The sequence below is a fragment of the Muntiacus reevesi genome, chromosome 6 (genome assembly GCF_963930625.1).
Source record: "Muntiacus reevesi chromosome 6, mMunRee1.1, whole genome shotgun sequence".
Lineage (NCBI taxonomy): Eukaryota > Metazoa > Chordata > Mammalia > Artiodactyla > Cervidae > Muntiacus > Muntiacus reevesi.
Window position 1 is genome coordinate 57608452 of NC_089254.1, and position 27891 is coordinate 57636342.

A 27891-nucleotide genomic window follows, 5' to 3' on the forward strand; every position below is an offset into this window, starting at 1 on the left:
TCTCAGGCATAGCCTATGAGGAAGGCAATCTTTCTGTTAATATGTCTGAGATACCAATTATCTAAAGATGATACTAAGGTGAAGTCCTTGTCCTCTAAGGAGAGGGAAAAACAACTACATTGGGGAAAAGATTATACAGATCCTGACAGTAAAATTACCCTGGGGCCAACAACACTTGTACAAGCATTCTGGGAGCTATCCAAAGGGTTAAACTGTGGTCAAGAAATCTGGGAGTACTGGCTACAAATAAGTCTGCCATATGGCCTTCCTTGAAGGGCCTCTGCCACAAAACATCGGCAATAACTTCATTTTGCCTCAATTATTCTTAAACTGAAACCTAATGCATTTTAAAATACCCCACCTTCCATTTTTTTACTAGCTTCATCTCTGTTTAAATTAATGTGGTTGTACCAAGGTTTAACACACTTAGATGGTACTTCATGAAGGTGTGGCTGATCTTTGTTGGTACTAGGCTTTTATTAGTACCAACTTTTATTTTTATTTTTTAGTATCAAGCTTTTATTAGCACCAAAATTTCAGTTATGGTCCCAACATTAAATACACTCCAAAAACTGCCCTAAAGAACTTACACATGACTGAGATATGAGCTGCTACTATAGCAGCTGGGGTAGAAGATACTCTTTGATCTTAAGAGGGACTATAGGGTATCCATTTGGCCAACCCATGGGCTCCCAGCCCTTACACACACACACACACACACACACAGATTGTTCCACTATTGTGGGACATCCCTCCTGTCCCTGTCCTGGGCTTTCATGACCACCTTTCTTCATCAGATTTACTTTCTACAAGGAGCTGTAGACACCACCTCTTTACATGTAGATACAACATTTAGGTAGGATCAGTCTTTATACCAGGGCTCCTCAGTATGGAAAAATACCATTACAGTAACAGGGATAAAAAGTAATACATAAAAAGAAAGAACAAATAACAAACTGACAGTTTCAATCAATGGAAAAAAAGCATAAGAACCATTTTCCTTCTTCCCCATCTTTCAACCATAAGCCCATCACAAGCACTCTCAGTCAGCCTTTCACATGACCAGACCCAGACACCCTAACCTTTAATAGGCAGAAATACCAGAGAGAAGGGAAACCAACTCATTACATCTCTCCCATTTATCTTCTAACTACAGTTAATGTGCCCTTATCCTGTCCACAGACCTACCTACTCACCTAAGAACTTCTTCTCCATCAACCTGATCCGATTAGAGACAGAACCAGAATACCCAGGAGATAGAGGGGAAGGAACAGGGACTGGGAGATGATCCAGAAGGAGGATATGCCTTGTGGTTCATCCTAACATGTGCTGGGGCCTCAGCAGTAGCATAGTAGCAGGGAGTAAGCTGGGATGCAGCAAGGCTATGGATCAGCTTAGCCCCAACAGGGAGTAAGCTGGGATGCAGCAAGGCTATGGATCAGCTTAGCCCCAACAGGGGAGATAGCAGATGACTTCTCCAGCATCCAGGTGCAGCAGGATAAACTCCAGTCCCTGTGGATATCAGTGAAGTCCAGTCTTTCAGATGAGGAAGAAGAGGGTGTAGAAATGTTTCTTATGGTCAGGCATGAGGTGCCACTTCCAGCAGGTTGAAGAGACTTCAGCCACTGGGCAAGGGAAGGAGAGAGAGAGGCCACCAGGTGAGAGTCAGGGGCAAGCAGGTTGTCAGGGCCCCAGCCAAGCTCTCTAAGTTTTATTACATGGCCCCAGTACCAGCAAAGAAACAAGATGGCAGAGGGAAGGCTGGCACTCAGGGGCTGGATCAGCAAGAGCCAAGGCCTCCCGGCAGTGGAGAGTTAAGGGTGGAGATGCAGGTTGGAGGTGTCAGTCATTGCAGCTGGGCTAGACTGAGACAGGCAGGGACACACACAGAAAGGAGGCAAACTGCAAAAGTACATGCACACACACACACACACACACACACACACACACACACACACACACACACACACACGAGGGAAAGCAGACTCAGTGATGGAGAGCAGGATCTTGCAGAAAGATGGGAGTTGAGAGCTCCATGTGGAGTCCATAAAGTGAAAGTGAAGACAAGAGCCAGTGGCTTGGGATTCATCTAAAATGTGAAAATGCAGACGCCTTTGGAGCACAGAGAAGGCCCTGCGTGTCACTGTGACTTTAATGGCGATAATAAGCCTGCGGTTTTCCAGTCCTGGGATTCACTCACCCACCCAGAGACATAATATATTTTCCCTCTACGACAAGAAAATTGAATCTATCTTTCAGTCTAACTGATCTGAGGTATAAGTGAAAAATAAGACTGTATTCTATCACCTTCAATCTTTCTCTTCGCTCCGAGATAGGCCCTATTATTTTCCTTTATTTTTTTGGGCGTGAGAGAAGTGTTAATGGATAAGACATCAGTCATTCACCCCTGAGATGTGGGAGAGCCTGGATTTTGTGTCCCAGCTGCAGCATGAAAGTTGAATTGCCACTGGGGTGAAGTGGGAGGGGAGCGGATGGGGAGCAGGGGATATGGTAGAAAGACCAGGGGGTGGGAGGTGTGAAGAGAAAATAAATTATGCCCCCAGATTCTGGGTCTACAGTTGATATTTGGAAAGACTCTGCATGAGCTTGCATTTGGTGCTTATCACTTTATTCTTATGTACTTCTTTAACTTGCACCAAAAGCACCAAAAATAGAGCCCATCTATTAATGGGGGCTCAAGTAAGAGAACTGGTGGGCCAAGAAGGGGTATAACATACTAGCTGCTCCCAGTAGATGGCTGCCCAAGCATTTGTGGAAACCTTCAGTTCACCAAACTATAAAACAGAGCATGATCAGGCCTTCAGACACTTGATTGTCCTGTTATAATTGGAATATATATTTAATTGGGTCAGACTTCAGTGTTTCATAAACACAAAAGGAGGATTTGGTCAACTACACCTTGCATGCTCCCTGGGTCCCATGTTGGATACCATTGCCAGGAGAAAGCCACTGCTCTGCCAAGTCCTTCGTTAGTGGTGTTCTGGTCCATATGGTGCCCTGTATCCCTCTCCCTGGAGTCCTGCTCTAGCCCATGATAAGAGCTCAAGATGGGAGTGAACTCCTTAGGGCTTCTCCTCAACTCTGGGTATCAATTTCTAGGGAGCTCAGAAAGAAGGAAAGCCTAGGCTTCCTCAAGAGCAATACCAAGTGCAAAACCCGGGAGGATCCCTGGGGACACCAGCCTTCTGCAAGGGAGGCAGGATCACCCATCAGGGTCCCTAGTTGGCTGCTCTATCTCAGTGCATGCCACAGGCCAGATCCCTCTGTTTTCCAGGCCAGCTCAACAAGGACGTGACCTACGCGCATTTCTACTCCTTCCTGAACTGTCTCCAGGTGAGCTCACGCTGACTTCTTCCAAGGCCATGTTCCTATGACCTGCACCATTCTTCTGTAATCAAAGTGTTTTCCTGCTCTCAGGTCAGCCCCTGCCACGGCTGGATGTCTTCCAACAAGACGCTGCGGAATCTCACTTCAGAGGTAGGGCTGTCGTGGGTCCTTTGATCCCATCTTTGAGTATTTTCTACCTGTGTTTGCTGCAGGATTTTCACTGGAGACGGGGTTTTGGCAGGGCAATGGCCTCCAAGCTGGTGAATTAAAAAAAAAAAAAATTCAAACACTTGGATGCTTGAGGAGCCAAGAGAATGTGGGGTGCCCTGTCTCCCCACTCTGCCTCACTGAGCCTGTCATCTTGCCATGGTCCTCAGTCCCTGTCTCTGTGTGTGCCTCTGTCTCATATGCACATTATGCATCTGCGCACACTCACAGATGTCTGTGAAAGCTTGTCCTAGACATTTTGTAGAGTCAGAGAAGTGAGCAAGGTTAGGTATACACAGAGCTGGAAGTCTCCCAAAGCAAGGGAGGACCAGATGCCCCAGAGCCTTCCTTTCTTCTCTGAAAAAGGTTCCCACATTTCTTTCACAGATGGTAAATAATCTCTTTGGAAGGGATTTATTTAAAAGTTTTTACAAGGGAAATATGTTTCAATTTTTTAAAACTTTGGAATGTAAAACAATACAAAAAACATTAGCAAAAATCACTCAAAATTTCACCACCCAAAATTAATATGTATGTCTTTCCAGTATTACTTTCATATCTAGTCATTTTGGGGACTTTGCCTGCATAGTATCAGAACACATGCATTGCTTTATACCTGCTAATGTTCATAATTATTCCTCCACATCATAATTTTGTAATCATTTTAGAATACAGAGTACATGAATATACCATGGTTTATTTCATCCCTTGGTGTTGGACATATGAGTTGTTTCTAATTTTCCACTATGATATATAGCACTGTGATGAACCTTTTTATATATAAAAATGTATGTCTTTGTGTATCATGTCTATTTTCTTAAGATAAATTCCTAGAAAATTATTGGGTCAAAGAGTACACCAGATCTGATCTGTATCACCAAACTGTTCTCTAGAAAGGTTAAACAAATTGACATTCTCAATCACATATCCCATGGCAATACTCTTTATTATCACGATTGTTCATCTTTTCCTTGACAATACCATGGGGAGAAAATGGTATCTTATTACTTTAATTTGCACTGATTTGGTTCCTAATGAATTTTAACAGTTTTGTACGTTCGTTGGCCATTTGTGCATGAACAGAATTTAATATGCAGAGCTGCTCTCTGCTGATGACTTGCAGTGGGGGTGGGAGTGGGAACTATTGATTTCTTTGTTCTGCCTGAATTATCTCCCTAAAGCCCAAGTCTAGGTTTCATGAAATTCTCCCTGTTTCCTTTGTATTCAGAGAGCAGAACAACTCTCCACAACGCTGAAAAAAATTGCAACCAGTCAGAAATTTATGAACTTCGACCTTTTCTACTTAGATTTCGACTTCCAAAAAAGTAAGTTTTGCTTGGTTTAGGTATTGACACAAGACAAAAGCAGCTGCCACCATTTAGAGCCTTCCTGGGCAAGGTGTTTGTTTACAAGTGAACAGGCAGTAGCATGGACAGGGTCACTGTTGCCCATCCTGACACATTAATAGCTCTGAGTATTGGAAGAAATAAAGTATGAGACTCTTTCTGGAAAGGTGGAAACTTAGCATCACCTCCTTATTTCACCACTATTTTAGAATCCCTGCAGCAATAGAGCCAGTGACCAGTCGGAAACAGCTCTGGGCTGGGAGCCAACAGGTCAGTGAAATCATCTTACTTATTCTTGACAGTTTAGTAATGCCCCGCTTATGAATGGGCTAAGGATGAGTGTGACAGGCCTGAGGGATAAGCTCATGTCTCTTCCCATGGGCACTGGATTCCCTAAGGACTCAAAGCAAGGCAGATTCCCAGCCTCCACACATGATAAAACAAATCAGAGTCTCAAAAGGAGGGACTTCAGATGCCTATGACAAAATGGACAAACCATATCCCAACTTTCTGGAAAGAACACTGCTGCTGCTTTTCTAGCACTCTCTCCAAACACTGGGGTCACTGACGAGTGGTCACAAGAAAGCAAGCATGATTACCAGATTTATCCTTTACATCTTGACTCTGAAAAATTATTATCTACTGACTTTAATCCTTCCAGTCCCATTTTCATTTCTAAGTAATTGTTACACAAGACAAAAGCCTCTGTTGTTTGACTACCAGCTGAGATGATGCTAACAAAAAGCTTTGCAGTATGTGCAAAGGATGGACGATTTCTCATAAGGAGTTTATCATCTCTATCTCCCCACCACCAACTCCCCCAGCCCAAGCATCTGGGATGAAGCAGATGGCCATCATGAATTATCAAATATTGCATTAGCTGACACGTTTTGCATTGTAGACTTTGGTACTTCAATTCTGAACATCTTTTCAACAAGACTGATCTCTCTTAACTAGATTTCCTGCCTAGGTGATACATATTTCCCTCATGGGGAGAGACATTTTGATAAATAACTTCTCATTAAAATGCAGAGTTAAAGCCTCATTAATGAATTCCTGGTGAAAACAAATGTACCACTAAGTAATCTTTGATCATCACCAACCCTGAATGTAGATAAAGTTTTTAAAAATATAATAATGCCTAGCATTCACTAGAGACTGTCTCATTTCCACAGTAATCTCTAGCGCTGTCATTTGTTATCTTTGGGACTACTGAAAATTCCCTGAACATTTTCAAATTCTCCCTTCCAGACCTGGAAACAGAGACACTGTATCTACATAACAAGTCTTGGTGATGATTGTGTGAAATAATGTATAGTCCTCCTAAATGCCATGCCTGGAACATAGCCAGCACCCAGGAAAGAGCACCATTCTCTCATACCCTGGCCACTTAATACACAGTTCAGAATGAACAGGATCCATACACCAGGGTGGCTGGTTATAAATGCAGAGCCCCAGGCCCCACTCCTAATTAGGACCTGCCTAATCAGAGTCTGTCTGCATCTGGACATAATCTGCAGATGATCCATACACGCATTAAAACTTAATCAATGGGGCTCTGATAATGCTCCAAGATTAAGAACTTAGTCACTTAATCATCATATTTTTACTAAGCCCTCCTATGTGTTGTACAGGTGCTGGGAATCTAGTTAACAAAACAGAACAGTCCTTCTCTTCATGAAAGATATAGAGAAAGGGGCTTCCTCCCAGACCCCATCCTTACCAGCATTCCACAAACTTGGAAGCAGAAGTTCCTTAGCACATTCTTTTTTTTTTTTTTCCTCAGAGCATTCTTGTCCTCAGAGCAGCAGTAAATGCAATTTAAGTTTCAATTAAACTGAACATGCTACATCAACCTTACTGAGAAACCTCCTAGGTATCTCTCCTTGTTTGTCAATTCTCATCAATTGTTCAAGGAACTTCCTGAAATTTTTTAATTTCCTGATACTGAAGGCCCAGTTTTGGTACAGGGATTTCTTTGCCTTCTCCATATGAGTTTAGTCTTCACTAGAGAAGACCCAGTGGGAGGGAGAGGGGAGACAGAGGAAATGGTACCCTGGGATCTGCCTCTAGAAACATCCAATACAGCATCCCACATTTAATAGCTGCGTGCCACCATGTGCCCTTCTGAAAGAACTGGAATTTCTATCTAGTTTTCAGGAACTATGGTGACGTCTTCACCTATGCTCAGTGTTAGATTACTCCAAAAGGAACGCCTACCTTGAGACTTTAGCATTTTTCCAGGGCAGGCAGAGGACGCATCCACTCCAAGATCCATCTCCATGGATAGCCTTCAACACACGCAATTAGTCATGTCCAACTCTTTGTAACCCCATGGACTGTAGCCCAACAGGCTCCTCTGTCCATGAAGTTTTCCAGACAAGAATACTGGAGTGGGTTGCCATACCCTCCTCCAGGGGAATCTTCCCAATCTAGGGATCAAACTCGCATCTCTGGTGTCTCCTGCCTTGGCAGGTAGTTTCTTTACCACTGCACCTCCTGGGAAACTCTACAGAGTCATTTATTAAATCTGCAGTCTCAGCAGTCACATGAAAATCTCTGCTCTTATTTCTATACTGCATTTGAGCATCACAAATGTTACTTTCATATGTAATTCACAATTGTACACCCTGAAACAGAGCAAATGACTGTTGAGGGTCCCTGTCCCTCGAGGGTAGACATGAGACCTGTCTGTTCTCCACTCTAACAGCCTCAGTCCAGCTCCAAAAGATGATTGCTCACCTCAAAGACTTTTTCTGTCTCTCGCTGACTCATCCTCCAACTGGTTATGAGCTAAACAGAGGCAGTAATTTTTTCTCCCTTCAGGAAATGCCAGCTTAAGCAGGTGATGTCCTTTTTCTTCATCTCTACCACACCTCCCAAATGGGGAAAGGAAAATGCCACTTGACTGACAAGGCCATTTTTTCACTGACACTTTAAATATTCCACCAGCTGCCCTCAGCTTCTAAGACAATTCAATTAGAATAAACCTGGTTCCCCCATGTGTGTTTGTAAAATGACCAATAACAATGAAATCTGACCAGAATTCAGATTTCTCTTTAAGTATCTGCTAATATTGCTGTTCATCAAGGAACTAGCAAATGTTCTACGAGTCTTCTCCTGTGATTTCTATTGCATCTCTGAAAAACTGGTCATTAGCAAAGTTTTGACTTTACCAATAAAGAAAATATAGTACGTACCATATCCCAAGAGATCGTTCATACTGATTCAAGAGCTTTAAATCAGCTTTAAACCATAATACCCTGCTTGGACTTGCCATGCCAAAATCAGTCAGGAAGAAATAGAGACCACTGTCTACCATTGTATTTATTCTAAAGAGCAAAATTTCACCCTGAGATAAACAAACCAGAAAGGGTCATTCTATCTAACTCTGTCTGGTCATAACACAGGTGAAACCTTAAACTCTTGCTTGTGAGTTCCTGACTCTTCCTGTAAGTGTTGTAATTCTGATGTCTACAGATATTTACTGACTGGTAACCCTCAAAGACAGAATATCATTAAGAAAATGATCCTACATTATGAGATCAAGCCTCCAAGAGAGTAGAAGGAATGACCACTCCTTTTCATTTTAAAAACAGTCATTAATTCTGATGACTGAATTTGTTCCATGAAGTATAATATCCATCACCACCTCTCCCTGCCTCTAAGGGAAATAGTTTTTCATTTAGTAGTTAGTAATGCACATAATTCTTGCCTGGAGAATCCCAAGGATGGAGGAGTCTGGTAGGCTACAGTCCACAGGGTCGCAAAGAGTTGGACACGACTAAGTGACTTCACTCACTCACTCATTCAATGCACATAAAATTCAAATCAAAATGGAAACAACCTAGACTAACTTTAAGCCTGGTTAAGACTAGTATTTAATCACACTAGAGAAACATGGGTATAAGAAGTCTGGTATTTATAATATGGGGCTCTCAGTAAACATTTCTCTCCAAGAACACCATTTTGGCTTAAACTTATAGGCTCAAATTTGTTTCACTTATGGGCTCAAATTTGCTTTCCACTGTGGATTTTCCAGCTTTCTAGATCACTGTAATTCCTTTCTTAATGTTCTCTTAGCCAATAAAGGCACAAGTTTAGATTGAATTTGTTGATTAACCTTCTCTGCAAACAAGGAGAGCCAGAGAATACTGTAAGGAACTTCCTGCCCCTGCTGGATCAGAGGATGTGTGGGTGATCCAGCTCAGACCCATGCCTTGCTGTCCATCTTGTTAAAACAATCCTCATGTCTTATTCATCCAACTCTACAGCTTCTCAGCAGGCTTTCTGAGGTCTTCACTGGGCTTGCTTCCCATTGTCTAACACGGACTGGGAATTATTTAACACTGAATCGAGATTCTTTCTCTCTTTCTTTTCTTTATCACACTTGTTCAGCGTAAGGGAAACCAAACTAAAAATAAAGGGCAAAGCAAGAGAAAGGATTGAAAAGTTCATTGAGAACTTGAGTGAGGTGAAAGAACACGAGTAGCATAGAAGCGAGGTCACCTCTCCCGTGACAGATAACCCGGGAGGCTGATGTCTTAACCTGGTCTGGACCTTTCTGCATCATTATTTTTTGTTTTAGAAACTCATGGGACTGCAACACAGGGATAAGGTCGATCATGCAGAAGAGCAAAAAGTATGGAGGGGGCTCAGTAATGGGTGACACTGACTTTGAAGAAACTCTTCCAAATGCTTGGTGCTCCATTAAGGGTAATTGGTTGGATGTTCAGATTGGCAGTGACTCAGAGAATCAGCGTAAAATTCTAAAGCATAAAAGCAGGACCCCCCCAAAAAAAATGAGTAGGAAAGTGGCCCATGGTCCCCTGGTCAATCAAAGAGGAGAAGGAACAGCCTGAACCAAACACGGGGAACTCACAGCAGGTAAGCCAGATAAGCAGAGCTGGACTGGAGCAGCATTATGCACCCAGGACAGCACAGCCCCACAGGTGCGTCAGTTTCAGGTCCAGAGGTTAAGGTGCAGCAGCCAGAATTGAACCTGAAGCAGAAAATCTGGTTCCAAGGTCATGCCTGAAAAACAGAACAGCCAGGCAGACTGAAGCTGGAGCCAGGCAAGCTTGCCCAAGACTCTGTCTTTCACAGAGTACCTGTGGCCAACTGCAAGAAATTGTTGAGGTCTGCAAGCTGGTTCAGCAGAATAAGTCTTCTTAAGGATTAGTGTGGTTTCAGCATCATTGCAACTCTAAGCTTCCTATCAGAAGATCAGATATATACTATTCCTTCAGAGAGATACATTACCAGCATGAAGCAGTCTCTCCCTTGGGACCACATGTGGAGGACACCATGGACAATGTCCTTGATTGAGTTTCACGACAAATGCAAAGGCCATTTTCCAATAGCTGTTTCTTCTAGAACCCTCCAAAAAACCCCAGTAAAACACAAAATATAAGAGGGTGGCTCAGTGGTGGCCATTCAGGCAGGGGAAAAGCCAACAGGAACTGGTGATCCAGTGTAAGACTCCAAACCACCAGCAGGGATTGTCTCCTGTGCTCTGAGAAGGGTAGCAGTATTTGCAGCCCCTCTGGGGACAGGGATTGGACTGCAAGTATAGATGGCCTGGCGTGATATTAGAACTAATTACAAAAGCAGCGTAGTATTGATTCAGCTCCGGGGAAGTCCAGCTTCTCTTGTCCAGTGAGAGCCCCTAATAGCATTTTCATTCTTCCTTTGGGGCAAAGGGAGATAAACAGTGGGGGGGAGGTGGGCGGGCAAGAGGGCACAGATCCCTGCCCTTGAATTTTTGCAGAGTGAGGAGGGAAGATGGAGTAGGAAATGGCAACCCACTCCAGTATTCTTGCCTGGACAATCCCCATGGACAGAGGAGCCTGATGGGCTACAGTCCACAGGGTTGCAAAGAGTCAGACACAACCGGGTAACTGAACATATATGCACGAGGAGGGAAGAACTGGGGGAATCACAGCTGTGCCCACTCCTTTCTCAGGACACCAGGGAAGTGAGGACATGGTGGGCTACTCTAGTAAGGGTAGGTCTCACAGTTTTCTCTTTGGAGATTTTCTGGGGATTTGAAATTTCCTTGAGAAATCCTTATTGACAATAAGATTTTACGATTATGCCCGATGTCCGAATCCCCGAGCGGGAAGAGAGAAGGCTTCCAAGACAATGCAACTCGCAAAAAAGGGAAGTTTATTACTGACTCAAGCCAGGGCCTTCTGCCCCACCCATCACAGTGGTGCAGGGTCAGAAAAAGCCCTGAGCCCAAGCTGTTACGCAAATTTATAAGATATGCATAAGCAATTAGTAGCTGGCTTAAGCGGATTGGTTACATGTTTGCAAAGCAATTCTATTGGTACAGACTTTCACGGGCTTTTTCAAACCTGGGCATTCGCGGGCTTTTCAGCTCTCCCTTTGTTTCTTACTGGGCGCATATTGATTGGCTGGCTCCAGGTTACCTGATGGGGAATCTTACCATTTCGGGGGAAGCTAAAACTTAGGTCCAGGCTGCCTGTCATGGTATTAACCCTGGCAGCCTCACATTACGATGTAGAGTTTGTTGTGCTGTTGCCTTGGGGCAACTGACATTCCTGGGTTTCACCCCTGTTGAAGAACAGTTTTATCGCTGCTCATCATTTTAAGGCTCATAGTGTTTTCTCTGTAGCTCTCCTCTACATGTGCTGTTGAGATCATTTTATGTAATTATATTTCTGAGAACTATGTGAGTTTTAATGATGATGGCTTGATACATGCAGGCAGTGTCTGAAAATGGCAACCCATGAAAGGAGAGGTTAGCTTAATAGTTTCCTCTTGTTTCTGAAATTCTGTTCTGGTCACTGAGAAATGAGATGGACTTAAATTACTGTTGAATATTTTACAGCTCACCCTTCCCTCCCACCCCCCTTACTCTACAAACCACATTCATCCAACACTCTCACACATTTTTCTTCTTGAGTTAAAGGGAAAAAAATGATACAATGGAAAGATCACTTCCATTCAGAAAACCCCCATCCTGAGACAATGACTCAGAGGCAGATGTGGCTGGGTAAACATCAGCCAGGAGGAGCGTCCTTCACAGCCCTTATTCTGGGTGTTGACCATTGCTCAGAAAAGCATGTCTCTAATTCTGTGTGTGTCTGCCCTGCAGTTGTGAAGAAGTGGCAAAAGAGAGGTGGGCAGCCCTGGCAGCTCATTGAACCTGTGGACGGATTTCACCCTAATGAGGTAAGAGCAATCACGTGATGGCTGCTGAAAGTTTATTTTTTCATTATAATTAATGCATCCATATGTTCATTTTTATCCTGTTTTATTCCAGAAAGAGTTTGAAGTGATGTGCATACATGTGGAAGATAGAAGATAAACATAAATTAAATTAATACTCATTTTAAAGAATAAAGTAAAAGTCAGAGTAAAAGGGAAATAAGATAGAAATAATACCTGTATTCCTGACTTAATGTTTACAATTCACGATTTGTCCCAGAAATTCCTAAGGTACTGCCTGCGAGGACCCACAAAATCAGCTCCAGGCTTTCCAAGGGGCTGATGCAAAGATAGGCATAAGTAATGGCCTTCAAAAGATTTAAAAAAATAAATAAATTAAGCACTCAGAAAAAAAAAAGTCAGAAGGATTCCTGGAAATGAGTCCTGTGAGAAATTTCTTCTACAGATCATTCTAGAAAATGAGGAGAATTGTATGAGAGGAGAGCAATGTCCTTGGCAATATCCTGCAGTAAAAACTGTTTCCCATCTAGGATTCCAAGGGACAATTCTGGAAAGTAGTTCTGCTCTGGTCTCTTCACAGAGCAAGGGGAGCTGGATGGTGGGATGCTGTCCCCTCCTGTCCTCATTCTGTTCATTATCCTGGCTGGAGTCAGGGAAGTTCCTCTTTTATCTGTTCTATATATTGGACTTCTTAATAATATCTCTTTATATAAAAAATAGGAAAAGGAGTGGGGGTGTGGGTAACTCTGCTACTTGTTACATTTTGGTCAGTCAGGCCACAGGGAGGCCTGATCATCCCCTCAGAAGCTTGAAGAGAACTACGTTCTCCTTCCCTCGAGTTTTAGGTTCCATGAGTACCCATGGGCAGGGCTAAGAGTTGTCTCAAAAGAAAAGGAAGAGTGCCACTCCATCATCAGATGGATGGACAGAGGAGTCCCATAGATGCTGGGTCAATTTTAAAGTGCATATTAAACGCCCATGTATTAAATAGCAACAACAAAAAATATCTAAGTAATGCACTTCAGAATATCTAAGTTTCCTGTGTATCACTTGGATATGTTGACCCAAGAGAATTATTGGCTAGAAGCTGCTTAAATATTAGAGTTTGTCCCCTCCCCCCAATGATGTCCTTGGTTTTAGAATAGTTCATGTGGAGACCTGCTTTCTGTCAGTAATGAGGTAGTAGTTCTTATCGTTCTTTGTACATCACAGAATTTTACCCTCTGATTCTACAGAGAACAGGGACGAGAGGAGATAGTCAGATAGGGAGTAATGAGGAACAAACTAAAAAGAAGAGGGTCAAAGACAGCTTTGTTGTATCCCTTGGGACATATCTGTCTGATCTATCAAAAGAGTATTGTGTCCCTGACTCTTAAAATAGCATTAGGGTTCAAGTTCTGTCAAATTGGGGCTCTTTCTTGCACTCAAACGGCTTCACCAATAACTGAAGGTTGTAAACAGAGTCAAAAGCTGAAACTCAGTGTGTGCTATAATCTTGAGTCATTCCTGAGAGATTCGTTCACATGCTGGGAGTGGGTGACCGAGTGGGCCACAGTGGGCGGAGCTATGACTAAAGTGGATGATAATGGAGAGATATGCCTAAAGCCTGCCTAGTTATCCTGTATGTTGAGCTGAACAGTCTAGATGGCAAATTGCCATCCAAGAATGTTTACTGAGTGCCTATCCGGTATCAAATACAGTGAGAAGTCAAGGATGAACAAGAAACTACCCCTGCCAGTTAAGATTATAGGATAGAGTGGGAGACTGAGAAGTAAATAGATAATTAAATGTAGTCAATGCCTCTAATTTGCAAGCACAGATGCTAAGAGAGCATTATGGGAGATGGGATGGAGCAAAGGGGTATGAGAGAAAACTTTTGGAGGAGGGAACTCAGAATTAAGACCATGAACTTGTCAAGTGATAGGAAGAGGGAAGGGGCTGCAGAAAGGGTTCTGAGCCAAAGAAAGTGCAAGGGCAGGGACCTTAATACAAAAGAAAGCACAGCACATTGGAGGAAATAAAAGTGCTTCAATGTGGCTGAGACACAGAACATGAGAGTGGAGTGGAGAGAAAGGGATCAAGAGAGAGATTTAGGGACAGATCACAGAGGGTCTGTAAGGGATTTGACCTTTCAGATATGGAGAATGGGGAGTCATTGAAGGTTTTTTTCAGCAAGAAGGAAAAATACCCAGACTTAGGGCTTCCCTCGCGGCTCAAATGGTAAAGAATCTGCCTGCAATGTGGAAGACCTGGGTTGAGTCCCTGGGTCTAGAAGATCCCCTGGAGAAGGGCATGACCGTCTGCTCCAGTATTCTTGCCTGGAGAATTCCATGGACAGAAGAGCCTGGCGGGCTATAGTCCATGGGGTCGCAAATAATCAGACACGACTAAACGACTAACACTTTGATTCTTTCACTTTGTGCTCTAAAAAGATACCTGAGGTGGCAGCATGGAGAATGGTTTGGTCCAGAGGGAAGGAGACCTGTTTGGAGTACACTTTTGTGTGGGAGAGTGTGGTAGCCTGAACAGAGGTAGTGAGAGTGGGAGAGAGAAAGCCTCTATTGGAGTGATTCAGACAGTTAAATCAACAGAACATGGTTGTTTATTGGATGTGAAGGTGAGAGAGAAAGAGATGCTAAGAACTGGGAAACTGGATAGATGATTCCATTGCCTGCTGAGATCAAGAACACCTTTAGGGGGACAGGGTGGTTTGAGGAGGTGTTAGTAAAAGTTGCATTTAAAGATCCTATTGGATGTCTCTGCAGCAAGCTCAGGAAGGGATCTGAGCTGTAGATACGGATGTGAGCAGCATCAGAACAGGGTTGTGACTTGAAGCCTTCAAGGGAGCCTCCGAATATCCCTATATACTCTCCTCCCAGTGGCGTGCCCTATAGCAGAAACCATGTTAATGGATTCTTCTAGACCATGGGGAAGCTATGGGAGTCCACCCCATTTCCATCTTGAAAGAGCTAGTTGGTCAAGGCTGAGTCACAGGACCTCATGTTTATGGCACAGACATAATACCAACCAAAAGAGTAGACTCAAATCTTTATCAAGTGCCGCCTCACCAGCTCCTGTACATCTGAGCTAAACAGTTGATACTGGCCCCTCCCACCAAGAGGGGAGCAGGCTTTATTTTTTTGGCCTATCTCTTTCTAAAACCCTGCTGGAGAAGCAGAGGGGGACAGTGTATAATCACTATTGATCCAACTGTTCCAATTTTCTCAGAGAGACAAGTGTAATTAAGTATAAACATGGATTTTGTTGAAAAGTTCAAATTTATGATAGATATTAATTTTTGAGCCAGATTGTATTCACCATCTAAGTGACAGTAAGCAAGTATAAAAAAATCCTGATATACTAACAATCACTTTCTTTTTTTAATCTCATTCCCAAAATGTAGAACATAATTTTAAGAAATACCTTCTTCATTTTAAGGGGGTAATGGGACTAGAAGAGTATAATGCAAGACCTGCTGATTGAATGAATTTGGTGGGTAGGAAGGAGATGACTCACAGAATTGGACACCTGGATGAAGAGACGTGAAAATACCAAGTCAAGGAACTCAGAAAAAGGATAAGATTCAGTTCAGTTGCAAAGTCGTGTCCAACTCTTTGTGATCACATGGCCCACAGCAGCCAGGCCTCCCAGAGTTTATCACCAACTGCTGGAGCCTACACAAACGCATGTCCATTGAGTTGGTGATACCATCCAACCATCTCATTCTCTGTCATCCCCTTCTCCTCCTGCCCTCAATCTGTCCCAGCATCAGGGTCTTTTCCAATGAGTCAGTTCTTCGCACCAGTTGGCCAAAGTATTGGGGTTTCAGCTACAACATCAGTTCTTCCAGTGAAGACCTGGGACTGATCTCCTTTAGGGTGAACTGGTTGGATCTCCTTGCAGTCCAAGAGACTCTCAAGAGTCTTCTCCAGCACCACAGTTCAAAAACATCAATTCTTTGGTGCTCAGCTTTCTTTATAGTCCAACTCTCACATCCATACATGACCACTGGAAAAACCATAGCCTTGACTAGATGGACCTTTGTTGGCAAAGTAATGTCTCTGCTTTTTAATATGCTGTCTAGGTTGGTCATAACTTTTCTTCCAAGGAGTAAGCGTCTTTTAATTTCATGACTGCAATCACCATCTGCAGTGATTTTGGAGCCCAAAAAAATAAAGTCTGACACTGTTTCCACTGTTTCCCCATCTATTTCCCATGAAGTGATGGGACCAGATGCCATGCTCTTAGTTTTCTGAATGTTGAGCCTTAAGCCAACTTTTTCACTCTCCTCTTTCACTTTAATCAAGAGGCTTTTTAGTTTCTCTTCATTTTCTGCCATAAGGGTGGTGTCATCTGCATATCTGAGGTTATTGATATTTCTCCCGGCAATCTTGATTCCAGCTTGTGCTTCTTCCAGCCCTGGTTTCTCATGATGTACTCTGCATATAAGTTAAATAAGCAGGGTGACAATATACAGCCTTGACATACTCCTTTTCCTATTTGGAACCTGTCTGTTTTTCCATGTCCAGTTCTAACTGTTGCTTCCTGACCTCCATACAGGTTTCTCAAGAGGCTGGTCAGGTGGTCCAGTATTCCCATCTCTTTCAGAATTTTCCACAGTTTATTGTGATCCACACAGTCAAAGGCTTTGACATAGTCAATAAAGCAGAAATAGGTATTTTTCTGGAACTCTCTTGCCTTTTCAATGATCCAGTGGATGTTGGCAATTTGACTCTCGTTCCTCTGTCTTTTCTAAAGCCAGTTTGAACATCCAGAAGTTCATGCTTCATGTATTGCTGAAGCCTGGCTTGGAGAATTTTGAGCATTACTTTATTAGTGTGTGAGATGAGTGCAATTGTGCAGTAGTTAGAGCATTCTTTAGCATTGGCTTTCTTTGGGATTGAAATGAAAACTGACCTTTTCCAGTCCTGTGGCCACTGCTGAGTTTTCCAAATTTGCTGGCATATTGAGTGCAGCACTTTCACAGCATCATCTTTTAGGATTTGAAATAGTGCAATCGGAATTCCATCACCTCCGCTAGCTTTGTTCATAGTGATGCCCACTTGACTTCACATTCCAGGATGTCTGACTCTAGGTGAGTGTGAGTGATCACACCATCATGATTATCTGGGTCATGAAGATCTTTTTTGTACAGTTCTTCTGTGTATTCTTGCCACCTCTTCTCAATATCTTCTGTTTCTGTTATTTCTTTCCTTTATTGAGCCCATCTTTGCATGAAATGTTCCCTTGGTATTTCTAATTATCTTGAAGAGATCTCTAATCTTTCCCATTCTCTTGTTTTCCTCTATTTCTTTGCATTGATGACTGAGGAAGGTTTTCTTATCTCTCCTTGCTATTCTTTGGAACTCTGCATTCAAATGGGTGTATCTTTCCTTTTCTCCATTGTTTTTCGCTTCTCTTCTATTCACAGCTATTTGTAAGGCCTCCTCAGACAGCCATTTTGCTTTTTTTGCATTTCTTTTTCTTGGGGATGGTCTTGATCCCTGTCTCCTGTACAATGTCACAAACCTCCGTCCATAGTTCATCAGGCACTCTGTCTATCAGATCTAGTCCCTTAAATCTATTTCTCACATCCACTGTATAATCATAAGGGATTTGATTTAGATCATACCTGAATGGTCTAGAGGTTTTCTCCACTTTCTTCAATTTAAGTCTGAAATTGGCAATAAGGAGTTCATGATCTGAGCCACAGCCAGTTCCCGGTCATGTTTTGGCTGACTGTATAGAGCTTCTCCATCTTCGGCTGCAAAGAATATAATCAATCTGATTTCGGTGTTGGCCATCTGGTGATGTCCATGTGTAGAGTCTTCTCTTATGTTGTTGAAAGAGGGTGTTTGCTATGACCTGTGCATTCTCTTGGCAAAACTCTATTAGCCTTTGCCCTGCTTCTTTCTGTACTCCAAGGCCAAATTCGCCTGTTACTTCAGGTGTTTCTTGACTTCCTACTTTTGCATTCCAGTCCCCTATAATGAAAAGGTCATCTTTTGGGGGTAGTTCTAGAAGGTCTTGTAGGTCTTCATAGAACTGTTCAATGTCAGTTTCTTCAGCGTTACTGGTCAAGGCATAGAGTTTGATTACCATGATATTGAATGGTTTGCCTTAGAAATGAACAGAGATCATTCTGTCATTTTTGAGATTGTATCCAAGTACTGCATTTTGGACTCTTTTGTTGACTATGATGGCTACTTCATTTCTTCTAAGGAATTCCTGCCCACAGCAGTAGATATGATGATCACCTGAATTAAATTCACCCATTCCAGTCCATTTTAGTTTGCTGATTCCTAGAATGTCGATGTTCACTCTTGTCATCTCCTGCTTGACCACTTCCAATTTTCCTTGATTCATGGACCTAACATTCCAGGTTCCTATGCAGCATTGCTCTTTACAGCATCAGACCTTGCTTCTTTCACCAGTCCCATCCACAACTGGGTGTTGTTTTTGCTTTAGCTCTATCCCTTCATTCTTTCTGGAGTTATTTCTCCACTGATCTCCAGTAGCATATTAGGTACCTACCCACCTCGGGAGTTCATCTTTCAGTGTCCTACCTTTTTGCCTTTTCATACTGTTCATGGGGTTCTCAGTGGAAGAATACTGAAGTGGTTTGCCATTCCCTTCTCCAGTGGACCACATTTTGTCAGGAGAAGATTGGAACATTCTAAATTTGGGGTACCTGCACTATATCCAGTCACTAGATCAAGTTTATGAGTTCTGATCTCAGGAGAGGGGTCTGGCCTGGAGACACAGGTTTGGGAATCACCTGCTTCTAGTTGAGAGTTAGAGACACTGGCAGGGATGAGGTTGGCCCAAGGGATCAAATTATGAAGAAAAATAAAGATCAAACAGGATTAAGATTGAGAAGGTGTTTTAGTTGTCTACTGTTGCATACCAAATTATTTTTAAACCATGCACATTACTTATCTGACAGTGTCTGTGGCCAGGAATCCAGGCAATGTGGGTTAACTGGGAGTCCTGCTCCACTGTCTCCCAGGCTGCCATCAAGGTGTCTGCCAGGGCTGGGTGTCATTTGAAAGCTTAACTTGGATCTGCCTCCAAGTTCACATGCAGAATTTAGTTCCTTGAGGCTTGTGGAACTAAAATGTTGCTAGTTCCTAGCTGGCTGTTGCTCAAAGGTCACCTGAGTTATCTGTTCATCAGTGAGTACAAAACAGCAACAGAGAGTATCTGCCAGCAAGACAGAAGTCACAATGGTACACAACCTAATCTCAGAGTAGTGTTCCATCACCTTTGCCATATCCTAGAAGTTAAAAGCAAGTGTCAAGTACTACCACACTCCAAGGAGAGGATTACACAGGTGTGACTGCCATGAAGCAGGAATTATTGGCTCTCCCAGCAGGACCCACTGGAAAGAAGACCTGGAAGGTCACTAGATGCCTATGGAGACAGCTGATGTAGTAGAGAGTTGGGAATAGCAGTCAAACTGCTGCCAAAATGCAAAGAAAGTTTGTCCTAGAAAAGAAACATCATGGTAAAGACCCAAGACCCAGATTTGTAGTCTGTGGGAGGTGCAGCAATTCTATCTGTTCAAACGTCCACCTTTCAAAATCTTTGCAAAATTAAATAGCTGAAAAGGCACTTAAAACATCTCTGAGTCTAAAATCAGACAATAGTTAACAGGAAACGTGGAAAGAATCACAAACATATCAAGTTCAGTTTCCTTGACTATGCTGAGACTCTCTAGTTAAACATTCCTGACACCTCCTGCCTTTAGAAACTCCATCCAACAAAGCTCTCTGCAAAATAGCCTCATCTCCTCTCATCAAGAATGGAGCAACTCAAACCAACCTCTTCAAACTCTCCCTGCAGGCAATGAATCTTCCATGACATCAACTCCCTCTTCTTTCTTGAGCCCTGATGCGTTTACACTGCTGGAAGCAAACATCTATATATATAATCAGTAGGTTGGCTTTAAATCAGTTTAATAGCCTCTAGATCTTCATTTGTCTCAACACCTAAGTCCCTGGGACCCCAGGTCCATGGCAGACTTATGGAGACCCTCAAAGAAGGCAGCTCTGCTGGCAGTGGGGAGAGAGAAGAGGAAGGGCCTGCTGGGCCAGGAAGCCCTCAGATAGCAGTCATTTAGGCTGGTCACCCATGTGTCAGGGACCGTGTTTGTTCAGTTTGCTTTATATACCACCTGGGAGCAGTGGTTTGAGTGGTCACACACTGAATCAGCTCGGACGGGCTGGAGCTAGAAACTTACGTTTTTCCTTAAATGTTTTAAAATACAGCTCATACCACTATCACATTGTAAGCTTACAAATTTAAAATTAATTGGGAACAAAAGCAACCAGGTCCAATAGATTGTGTTTCTGAGCAGATTAAGAGGCCAGGGAAATAAAACCATGCCTTCCCTGTGGTGAGGGCTTCCCTGCAGGCACTTAAAATCAATCTTACCAAGATAGACTGGATGTGTTCTTCCTGCAGAAAAAATAAACTCAGAGATTTTTCACTTTGGTCTGGTAGAACCCCAGTGTTAAACTTAGCAATTTACAAGGTTGGTCATAAATCGTTGGTGAAGTCTATATAATCTTGCCCTGAATTGCATTTATTCTTTAAAAATATTACAAAAAGGAAACAACAAAATTCTGTAAAGCAATTATCTTTCAATTAAAAAATAAATTAATTAAATATAAATATATATTACAAGGTAGTTACTGTTTAGGGTTTGTTTTTATGGCTGTCTTACTAAAGAGTTCCATTTTTATAACAAAATATATACAAATATCTTCTGAAGTGGGAGTGTGGAGAAATCTCAGATGATGTCCAGCTATGAGCACTGCTTGGCTTCTATCATGTCTGCATATGTGAGCAGATCATGGGCATGTGGGCTGAATCTGGCATGGTGTATTTGCCTGGAGGACCCGTACTACCTGCAGAAGAACTCATCATAAGTACAAATATGGTTAGGCAAAGAAGCGTGGCTCAATTTTAAACTGTTATCAGGAGGGAGAGCAATTCTAAAAGCCACATGGTGGCTGTCACCAAGGGCTGAAGCAAGGAACAGCACCAAGTCCCCACCCTCCAACTCCCGTCTCCATGGACTCGTGCCCGTAGGGAGAGCAAAGGCTGCAAGTAAAAACTGAAAAAGCTACTCACCTAAATACATAAAACAATGGGAGGTTAAGTCACCCTGCTTGGTCACCCCTTCTGTGAGAGTTTCAAAGAGGAAACTTTGCAGTGGGCCAACAGCCATCGCATGGTTTTGCCACCATGAGGCAGATGAGTGGGTGACATTGCCCCACATAAGCACTGGGGCTGCAGCGGTGCCTGCAGACCAGCACCAGTGCCCATCGGATAGGGACTTACCCAGAGTAATGGTCACACTGCTAGCACTGAGTGGCACCTGGACCAAAGCAGCACCGCCCTTGTGGCAACCATCTGGACTCCGTGGCTGGGGCCACGCGAGAGTACAGGCAGCTGAGTCACTGCCAAGAAGAGACAAGGAAGAGCCTGCCTCTGTCCACCACAATATTTCACTCACCCAGGACCCTGCATCCCCTAGCTTTCTGCTGGACCAGTTTCATTCCATGCACGTGTCTGGCGGGGTTAGTGAATGAGGCAGCCTGCGAACCCACCCTAGGCTGCAGATTCTGTACACACTAGCAGCAGGAAACCATCTCTACCCCTGTCCTGAGGACAGATGTTAGGGAGACGTGTGGCAAAAATCTCTATCGGTGAAATAAATTAGTTTACATCTATCTGATGGAATATAGTGCCATGAATAAAAATGATAGAGATCTACTTTCAGTGACATGCAAATATGTTTGTAATATAGAACAAATTAATAAAAGCAGATTAAAGATTGGTGGGATGATTACTCAACTGAATGTATTTGTCAACACTCATGGAATTGTTTACCAAAAAGAGTTAATTTTATTGTGTGTAAATTATTCCTCAAAAAGAGAAGATTATAAAATATTTACAGAGGGATCCAACGTTTATATGTGTGTGTGCGCATGTGTGTGTGGCTCAGAAAGGCTCAATGCTAACAGTGACTCTCTATTCAATCAAGGTGCGTTGTATCCTGTTTTTCTTTTTGCTTAACTATCTTTTGAATTTTTTCTCAGCTGAATAGGTGTTGCATTAACATTTTAAATTGTGAATAGGGAAGCACAAAAGATATTTGTGTTCAAGGACCAGCTCATCCAGGGTGATGAGGATAGCTGAGTCTTGTCCTGAGCAGTGCATCATGGGAGTTACCAGAGAAGATTGGTTTTAAGCAGCTCATAGTAGGTGCTCAGTACACGTTTCTCAGACAAATGAATAATTATAGTGGGTCATTTTATCACAAGTTTCTAGTTTAGTAATAATGATGCCATTCTCATTTTAGACCCAAAATATCAGCAGTGCACACTCATGAATATTTTAATCTCCATTAGAGTGACAGCCGACTAATCGCTTTCAAACCAAACAGCTACTCATACTCACATCTGAGCTCTTTCCTTTTAACTTTCCTCCGCTTGTCCTCATCCCCATCTCCTCCCTTATTAATTCAGGCTGGGAAATAAATGACCACAAGTACCTTGGTACCACATAATTATTGGGAAGACTGCTTAGGTATGTCAAAAAATAAGAACCTGTCATTTTCCACAGACCTAGAAGGAGGCTACTCTGTTGAGAAGTGGCAGGAAAAACAGTCTGAAACCAGTCCTCTCTTTTGAAAAAACCCTGACTGCTTTAGTGTGTGAGAGATGATCAGGTCTTCCAGTAAACCTGCTGGCCTGATCGCCTCTTTAGGTCTGAGTGTGTGTGTGTGTGTGTGTGTGATTCATGTTGTATGTGGTAGTGGCAGGTGCGGTGTATGTGTGTTAGACACCACACAGATATAATTAAGATTACATTGGTGCACGCATGGAATTTGGGATCCACCTCAGAAGGCTCAGAATGTATTAAAATACCAAGGATATTTAATACATCGACTCAACCAGTTCTAGTTTTTTTCTAAGTGCTAAAATCTTACACACAATTTAGACCCAGATAAGTCATTAGATCATTCACTCATTTTGCAAACGAGAGAATTTCAGCCCCCAGAGCAGAAGAAGGCTGCCCACATCCGCGGGGAGCTGGCAGCACTGCTCACTGGCAAGATGAACAGGATGTGCCCTCTGAAGACAACGTCCATGTGCTTCTGAATAAGTCAGGGGCATCACTGAGCATCCGCCCTGAACAATATGTTCCCCTCTGAAGCCTTCAGCAATCACATTCCTCTATTCATTCAGCTTTAACCAACCCCCCCAACCCAACCCCAGGGAGATGTAGCCATCTAGGCCTGAAGGCTTGTCCAAGCCCCATTTGCTAAATGAAGGCATTATGTGCAGAGAAAGACTCCTCATCAAAGACATGCTAATGACAAGCCAGAGGACTGAACACCAAGAATGGATCCTGGTGACATTGTGAATAAAGCGACATACAACAATGGAACCAGGGAGTGGGCATTGCGCTGGAAGAGTCCGGGACAGACCTGTGAATTAAGCCTGTACATTCCTCATCCTGGCACTCCAGCCACACTCTTTATGCCCACAGCCCTGCCAGGGGACCCATTCAGCCCCATGTCCCAGGCACCCCTGGTCCTCACCCAAGGACCGTTCTCTTCTGTACCTCTGAGCTTTTGTGTGTGCTGCATCCTCCATCATGTACACTACTTCCCTCTTGATCCATCTGGTGAATTCCTCCTTGAAAATTCAACTCAGCCATCACACTCTTCAGAGAGGACCTATCCTTTCCTCCCACCCAGAAGAGTTGCCACCTCTTCCCCTTCCAGGTGTGAGCACCCCTCACAGCCCTCCCTGTGGCTTTGGTAGCATCATTCTGCATGTCTCAGTCCCTCACTAGAGGGAGTTCCTTGCAGGAAGGCCTGTAGTAAGCCTGTAGTAAGTGTTAGCTGTCCACAGGTAAGTGCATAAACGGCTTTCTGAGAAAGTATATTTGCTGTCTATTACCAAATAACAAATTTCCACAAAGGTAGCAGCTTACAACAATACACATTTGGTTCAGTTTCTGTGGGTCAGAAGTGCTGGCACAGTTTCACTGGGCTCCCTGCTTAGGATTTCACAAACATCTACGTTCTCACTTGGAGACTCAATTGGGAAAGATTTGATTCCATACCCACTTGGATTGTTGGCAGAATTGATTTCCTTGTGGCTGTAAGACTGAAGACCCAGCTTCTTACTAGATGTGAACTAGAGGCCACCCTCAGTTTCCTGAGATGTGGCTTCCCAACATGGCTCCTAACTTCATCGGCCCAGCAAGGAGGTCTCCAGAGCAAGTCTGCCAGCAAAGCAGAGTCGTAGAGAACACAACACAGTCACTGAAAGGACATCCTTGATTGTGCTCTGTTGCTTAGAACCAGGTGATAGGTTCCACCCACATCAAAGGAAGGAGATCATACAAAGACCCAAAGGTAGGAATCCTTGGGAGCCAGCCTAAGGTCTGTCCACCACTCAACGAATAGAGTAAATCTTCCTGATAAGTTCTTTACTTTGGTATAATCCCCCTTTTACTTTTCCTTTGGGTTCTGGCTTGCAGGTGGTTTCACAGCTGTTTGCAGATCTCTTCTGGGAGAAGATGCAGCGCCAGTGGCCCCACGTCCTGGGAAAGGAGAATCCATTCAATCCCCAGATTGAGCAGGTGTTTGGAGACCAAGGGGGGCACTGAGGCCCCAAGGACATGTGCTTCTGGGGAGGCAGCAACTTGGGTAAACTCATTCAACAAATGGTTATAGGGGCTGCTTGTCACAAACTCACAAGACCCTCTACAGCAGAATCTTGTTTTTCTCTCATTTAGGAGCTCATCTAAATAATGGTGTGACTCTGTGCTCCCAGGATCAGTGCTCCTGTAGCCCTCAAGTGACCTTGAATAAAGTGCTGTGGGTGCCATTCCGAGTGATGGAGTATCTGTCTGTGCCCCTGAACGGCTAGTTGTTCTAAAAAATAAATAAGAACTCAGCTTGAGTGACGTTCAGCAACTTACGCAGGGTCTTGGTGTGTCAGGAAGTGACCCTCCTTCTGTGGCTGACTCCTTAAAGATGGCTCTTCCCAGGAAGGTTGCTGGCTGGCTGCCAAGGCCTCTCACACCAGAACATGAAACTACAAGCACAAAATTAGGTACAACTTGAATACTTATTTAGAATGAGAGAAGAAATCACAACAAATTACAAATTTTTAGGAGTTAACAAATATAAGCTCCACAAAGTCTAGGGGGAAAATGACAACTTTTCTTTCTTTAAAAGATTTTCTTACATTCTTTGGCTACATAATCTGATCACCTCTTCCTATAATAATGATTTTGTAATATGATTGTTTATAGATAGAACAGAAACAACTTTTTCTTATTATTTATATTTAGAAGAGTTTCTTTCAGCCACACAACTCATCACTGGTGAAGTTGTGTAAATTTCTAGGATGGTTTTCAAACTGAGAAGACCTCAGTCAAATTCCTTTTGTGGAGGGGTCATCAAAGACACACTCCTTTTTTGTAGTGCTGGTAAAGCTTTGTGTTCATATAAGCACACATATAAGAATTTTGATAAATTCTATTGCACATCCTTCTCGTCAATGTGTCACTTTCCCAGCGCTGATGGATATGGGGGTCCGTGTCTGTATGGCACCAGCATTCCACCTCAGAGCAGGCCTGCCTCTCTACATTCTGCGCTCAGGAGCTTGCTTGGCACAGCCCAAAGTGTGGGCCAGTTCTCGCCAGGGTCCTCAGGGGCCGGTGAATAAAGGCTCCAGCCTCTTCGTTTAGTGCTCAGTTTGGGAATATTCTGTGTGCTTCTCAGGGGGTCTCGACAGAACCAGCCTCCTTTGCTCACAGGAGCCATCGCCTTACATGACTCTTCTTTCTTCCTTGTGTCATTTTCCTCACTTCTCCTTTCCCACTTTTGGGGATCGCTCCCCAAATAAACTGCCTGCACATAAATTTTTGTCTTAGTAAAGATGAAATTATAATGACAGTATGTGTATAATTGTGTATGCTTTATTACCTTACTATTTTTAATTTATTTATTTATTCCTGATAGGGAGACACTTCTATTTTGTCCAGGCACCAGCATGAACCACATCTCGCAGTCATCGTATCCATGATCGGAAGACCTTACCCCGGACTAGCTCCCAGCTTTGTGCGTTTCACACCTCATTCCTCCTCCATGATCCACATACTCCCCGTGCCAGGAGCTGTAGTACACTTTCTCCTCCTGTGATCTGACCGCTAGCCCTGCACTTTGTCCCCATGCTGGTGGACAATAGGAGCGTACCTGGAAGTCCTTCCTGCCCCAGGATGGCTGGCAGTAACCTGCACAGAACTAACAGCTAACCACATACATAGTGCAACCTAAATGGATCTCCATTTCACTTTCCCCAAAATTCCCATAGCTTTTCCAGAGCCATGGATAAAAGGGAAATTGTGACAGAGAGGAAGCAGTTGTGTTAAAAATATCTTACTTTTGTCAATTTTACAAAGCATAGGACCCGGTGAACTCATTGTTGGGGCCCCTTCCAGGGCTTTGGAAGAAACTCTAAAACTTAATCTTTCTTAGATTTATGGTAAATCCATCTCTGCTCACAAGATTAATCTGCCAGGTTTGTGTGAGCTTCAGTTTGGGGGGCCAACACACTTAAAATATTGTCAATCCATTAATTTCTGTCACCTGAGTCAGATCCTTGGCTCAAAATGACCAGCATATGTCCCCAGGAGGTAGATCAGCAGGGGACCAACAAGCTCTCAGGAGGCTGCTGGTTTGAAGCAGGAAATACAAACTTGGAGAATAGATTAAAGATGTGAGGTGTTGGACTGTGGTGGTGGTTTAGTTGCTAAGTCATGTCCAACTCTTGCAACTCCATGGACTGGAGCCCACCAGGCTCCTCTGTCCATGAGATTTTCCAGGCAAGAATACAGGAGTGGGTTGCCATTTCCTTCTCCAGGGGATCTTCCAGACCCAGGAATTGAACCCAGGTCTCCTGCATTGCAGGCAGACTCCTGCATTGCAGGCAGATTCTTTACTGGCTGAGCTACGAGGGAACTTGGGGAATAGATTAACGATGTGAGGTGTTGGGCTGTAGACACCTGGTATACCTGTCTCCTCCTGGTTCTGATGTTTCAACATTTCATCTTACTTCTAAGCACTAAAATACCAACACTCGTGTTGTTTTGTTATTGTTTTTTTAAATCTGAAATCTAAATCATTCAGTCTCAAAATATACCCAGAGAACACTGCACTAAAATTTTGTATTCCTGTAGAAAGGATTCTATTAAATCCCCTCTGCTTAAAATGCTTCCAAGTTAATTCATTGCTATTCTAATTTTTATTTCCCAGAGTACCAGTGAAGTTGATCATCTTATATTGCTTTTGCTGTTGTTGGGGGCATGCAGAATTCATTTTAGGCCTTGATCTTTTTACAGAAGGCCCTGAAGGAATAGAGTTATTTTATTGGGGTAAACTAGAAGGGGGTATAGGGAGATTTAGAGGGTCCAGGGAGGGAGTTTCCAGGGAAGACTGACCTGAGTCTGATCACCTCCTGTCTCCCACCCCAGATGTCATCTTTGTCCTTGCTCCTTATTCCTATTTAAATTCTCTTAGAGACTGAACTCCCACCTTAGGGATTATTTAACCAGTTCCATCTTTCTCACTCTCCATGTGAACCAGTTCAGATGGGAGAATGGAGGCCCTTGGGTTCTGAGCACTGGCCTCCTTCCTAGCACAGCAACAAGAAACCAAAGGATGAGAGAAGATGGTGCTCCTTTCTCACAAATACTG

General features: G+C 43.3%; 1 protein-coding gene across 2 annotated transcripts in view; it reads left to right on the top strand.

Annotated features, from left to right (window-relative positions):
* Positions 1-25014, top strand: part of AOAH (acyloxyacyl hydrolase) — a 188477-nt gene extending 163463 nt beyond the window's left edge. The window contains exons 17-22 of one of the 2 annotated variants that reach the window (XM_065939088.1): positions 3296-3354; positions 3439-3498; positions 4784-4880; positions 12025-12101; positions 24666-24834; positions 24924-25014. In XM_065939088.1, the coding sequence (XP_065795160.1) occupies positions 3296-3354; positions 3439-3498; positions 4784-4880; positions 12025-12101; positions 24666-24794 (422 nt within the window). In that variant the 3' untranslated portion in view covers positions 24795-24834; positions 24924-25014. Of the gene's footprint in view, positions 1-3295; positions 3355-3438; positions 3499-4783; positions 4881-12024; positions 12102-24665 lie in introns of both variants that reach the window. The other variant, XM_065939089.1, reaches the window with a different exon arrangement.
* Positions 25015-27891: the final 2877 nt, after the last annotated feature.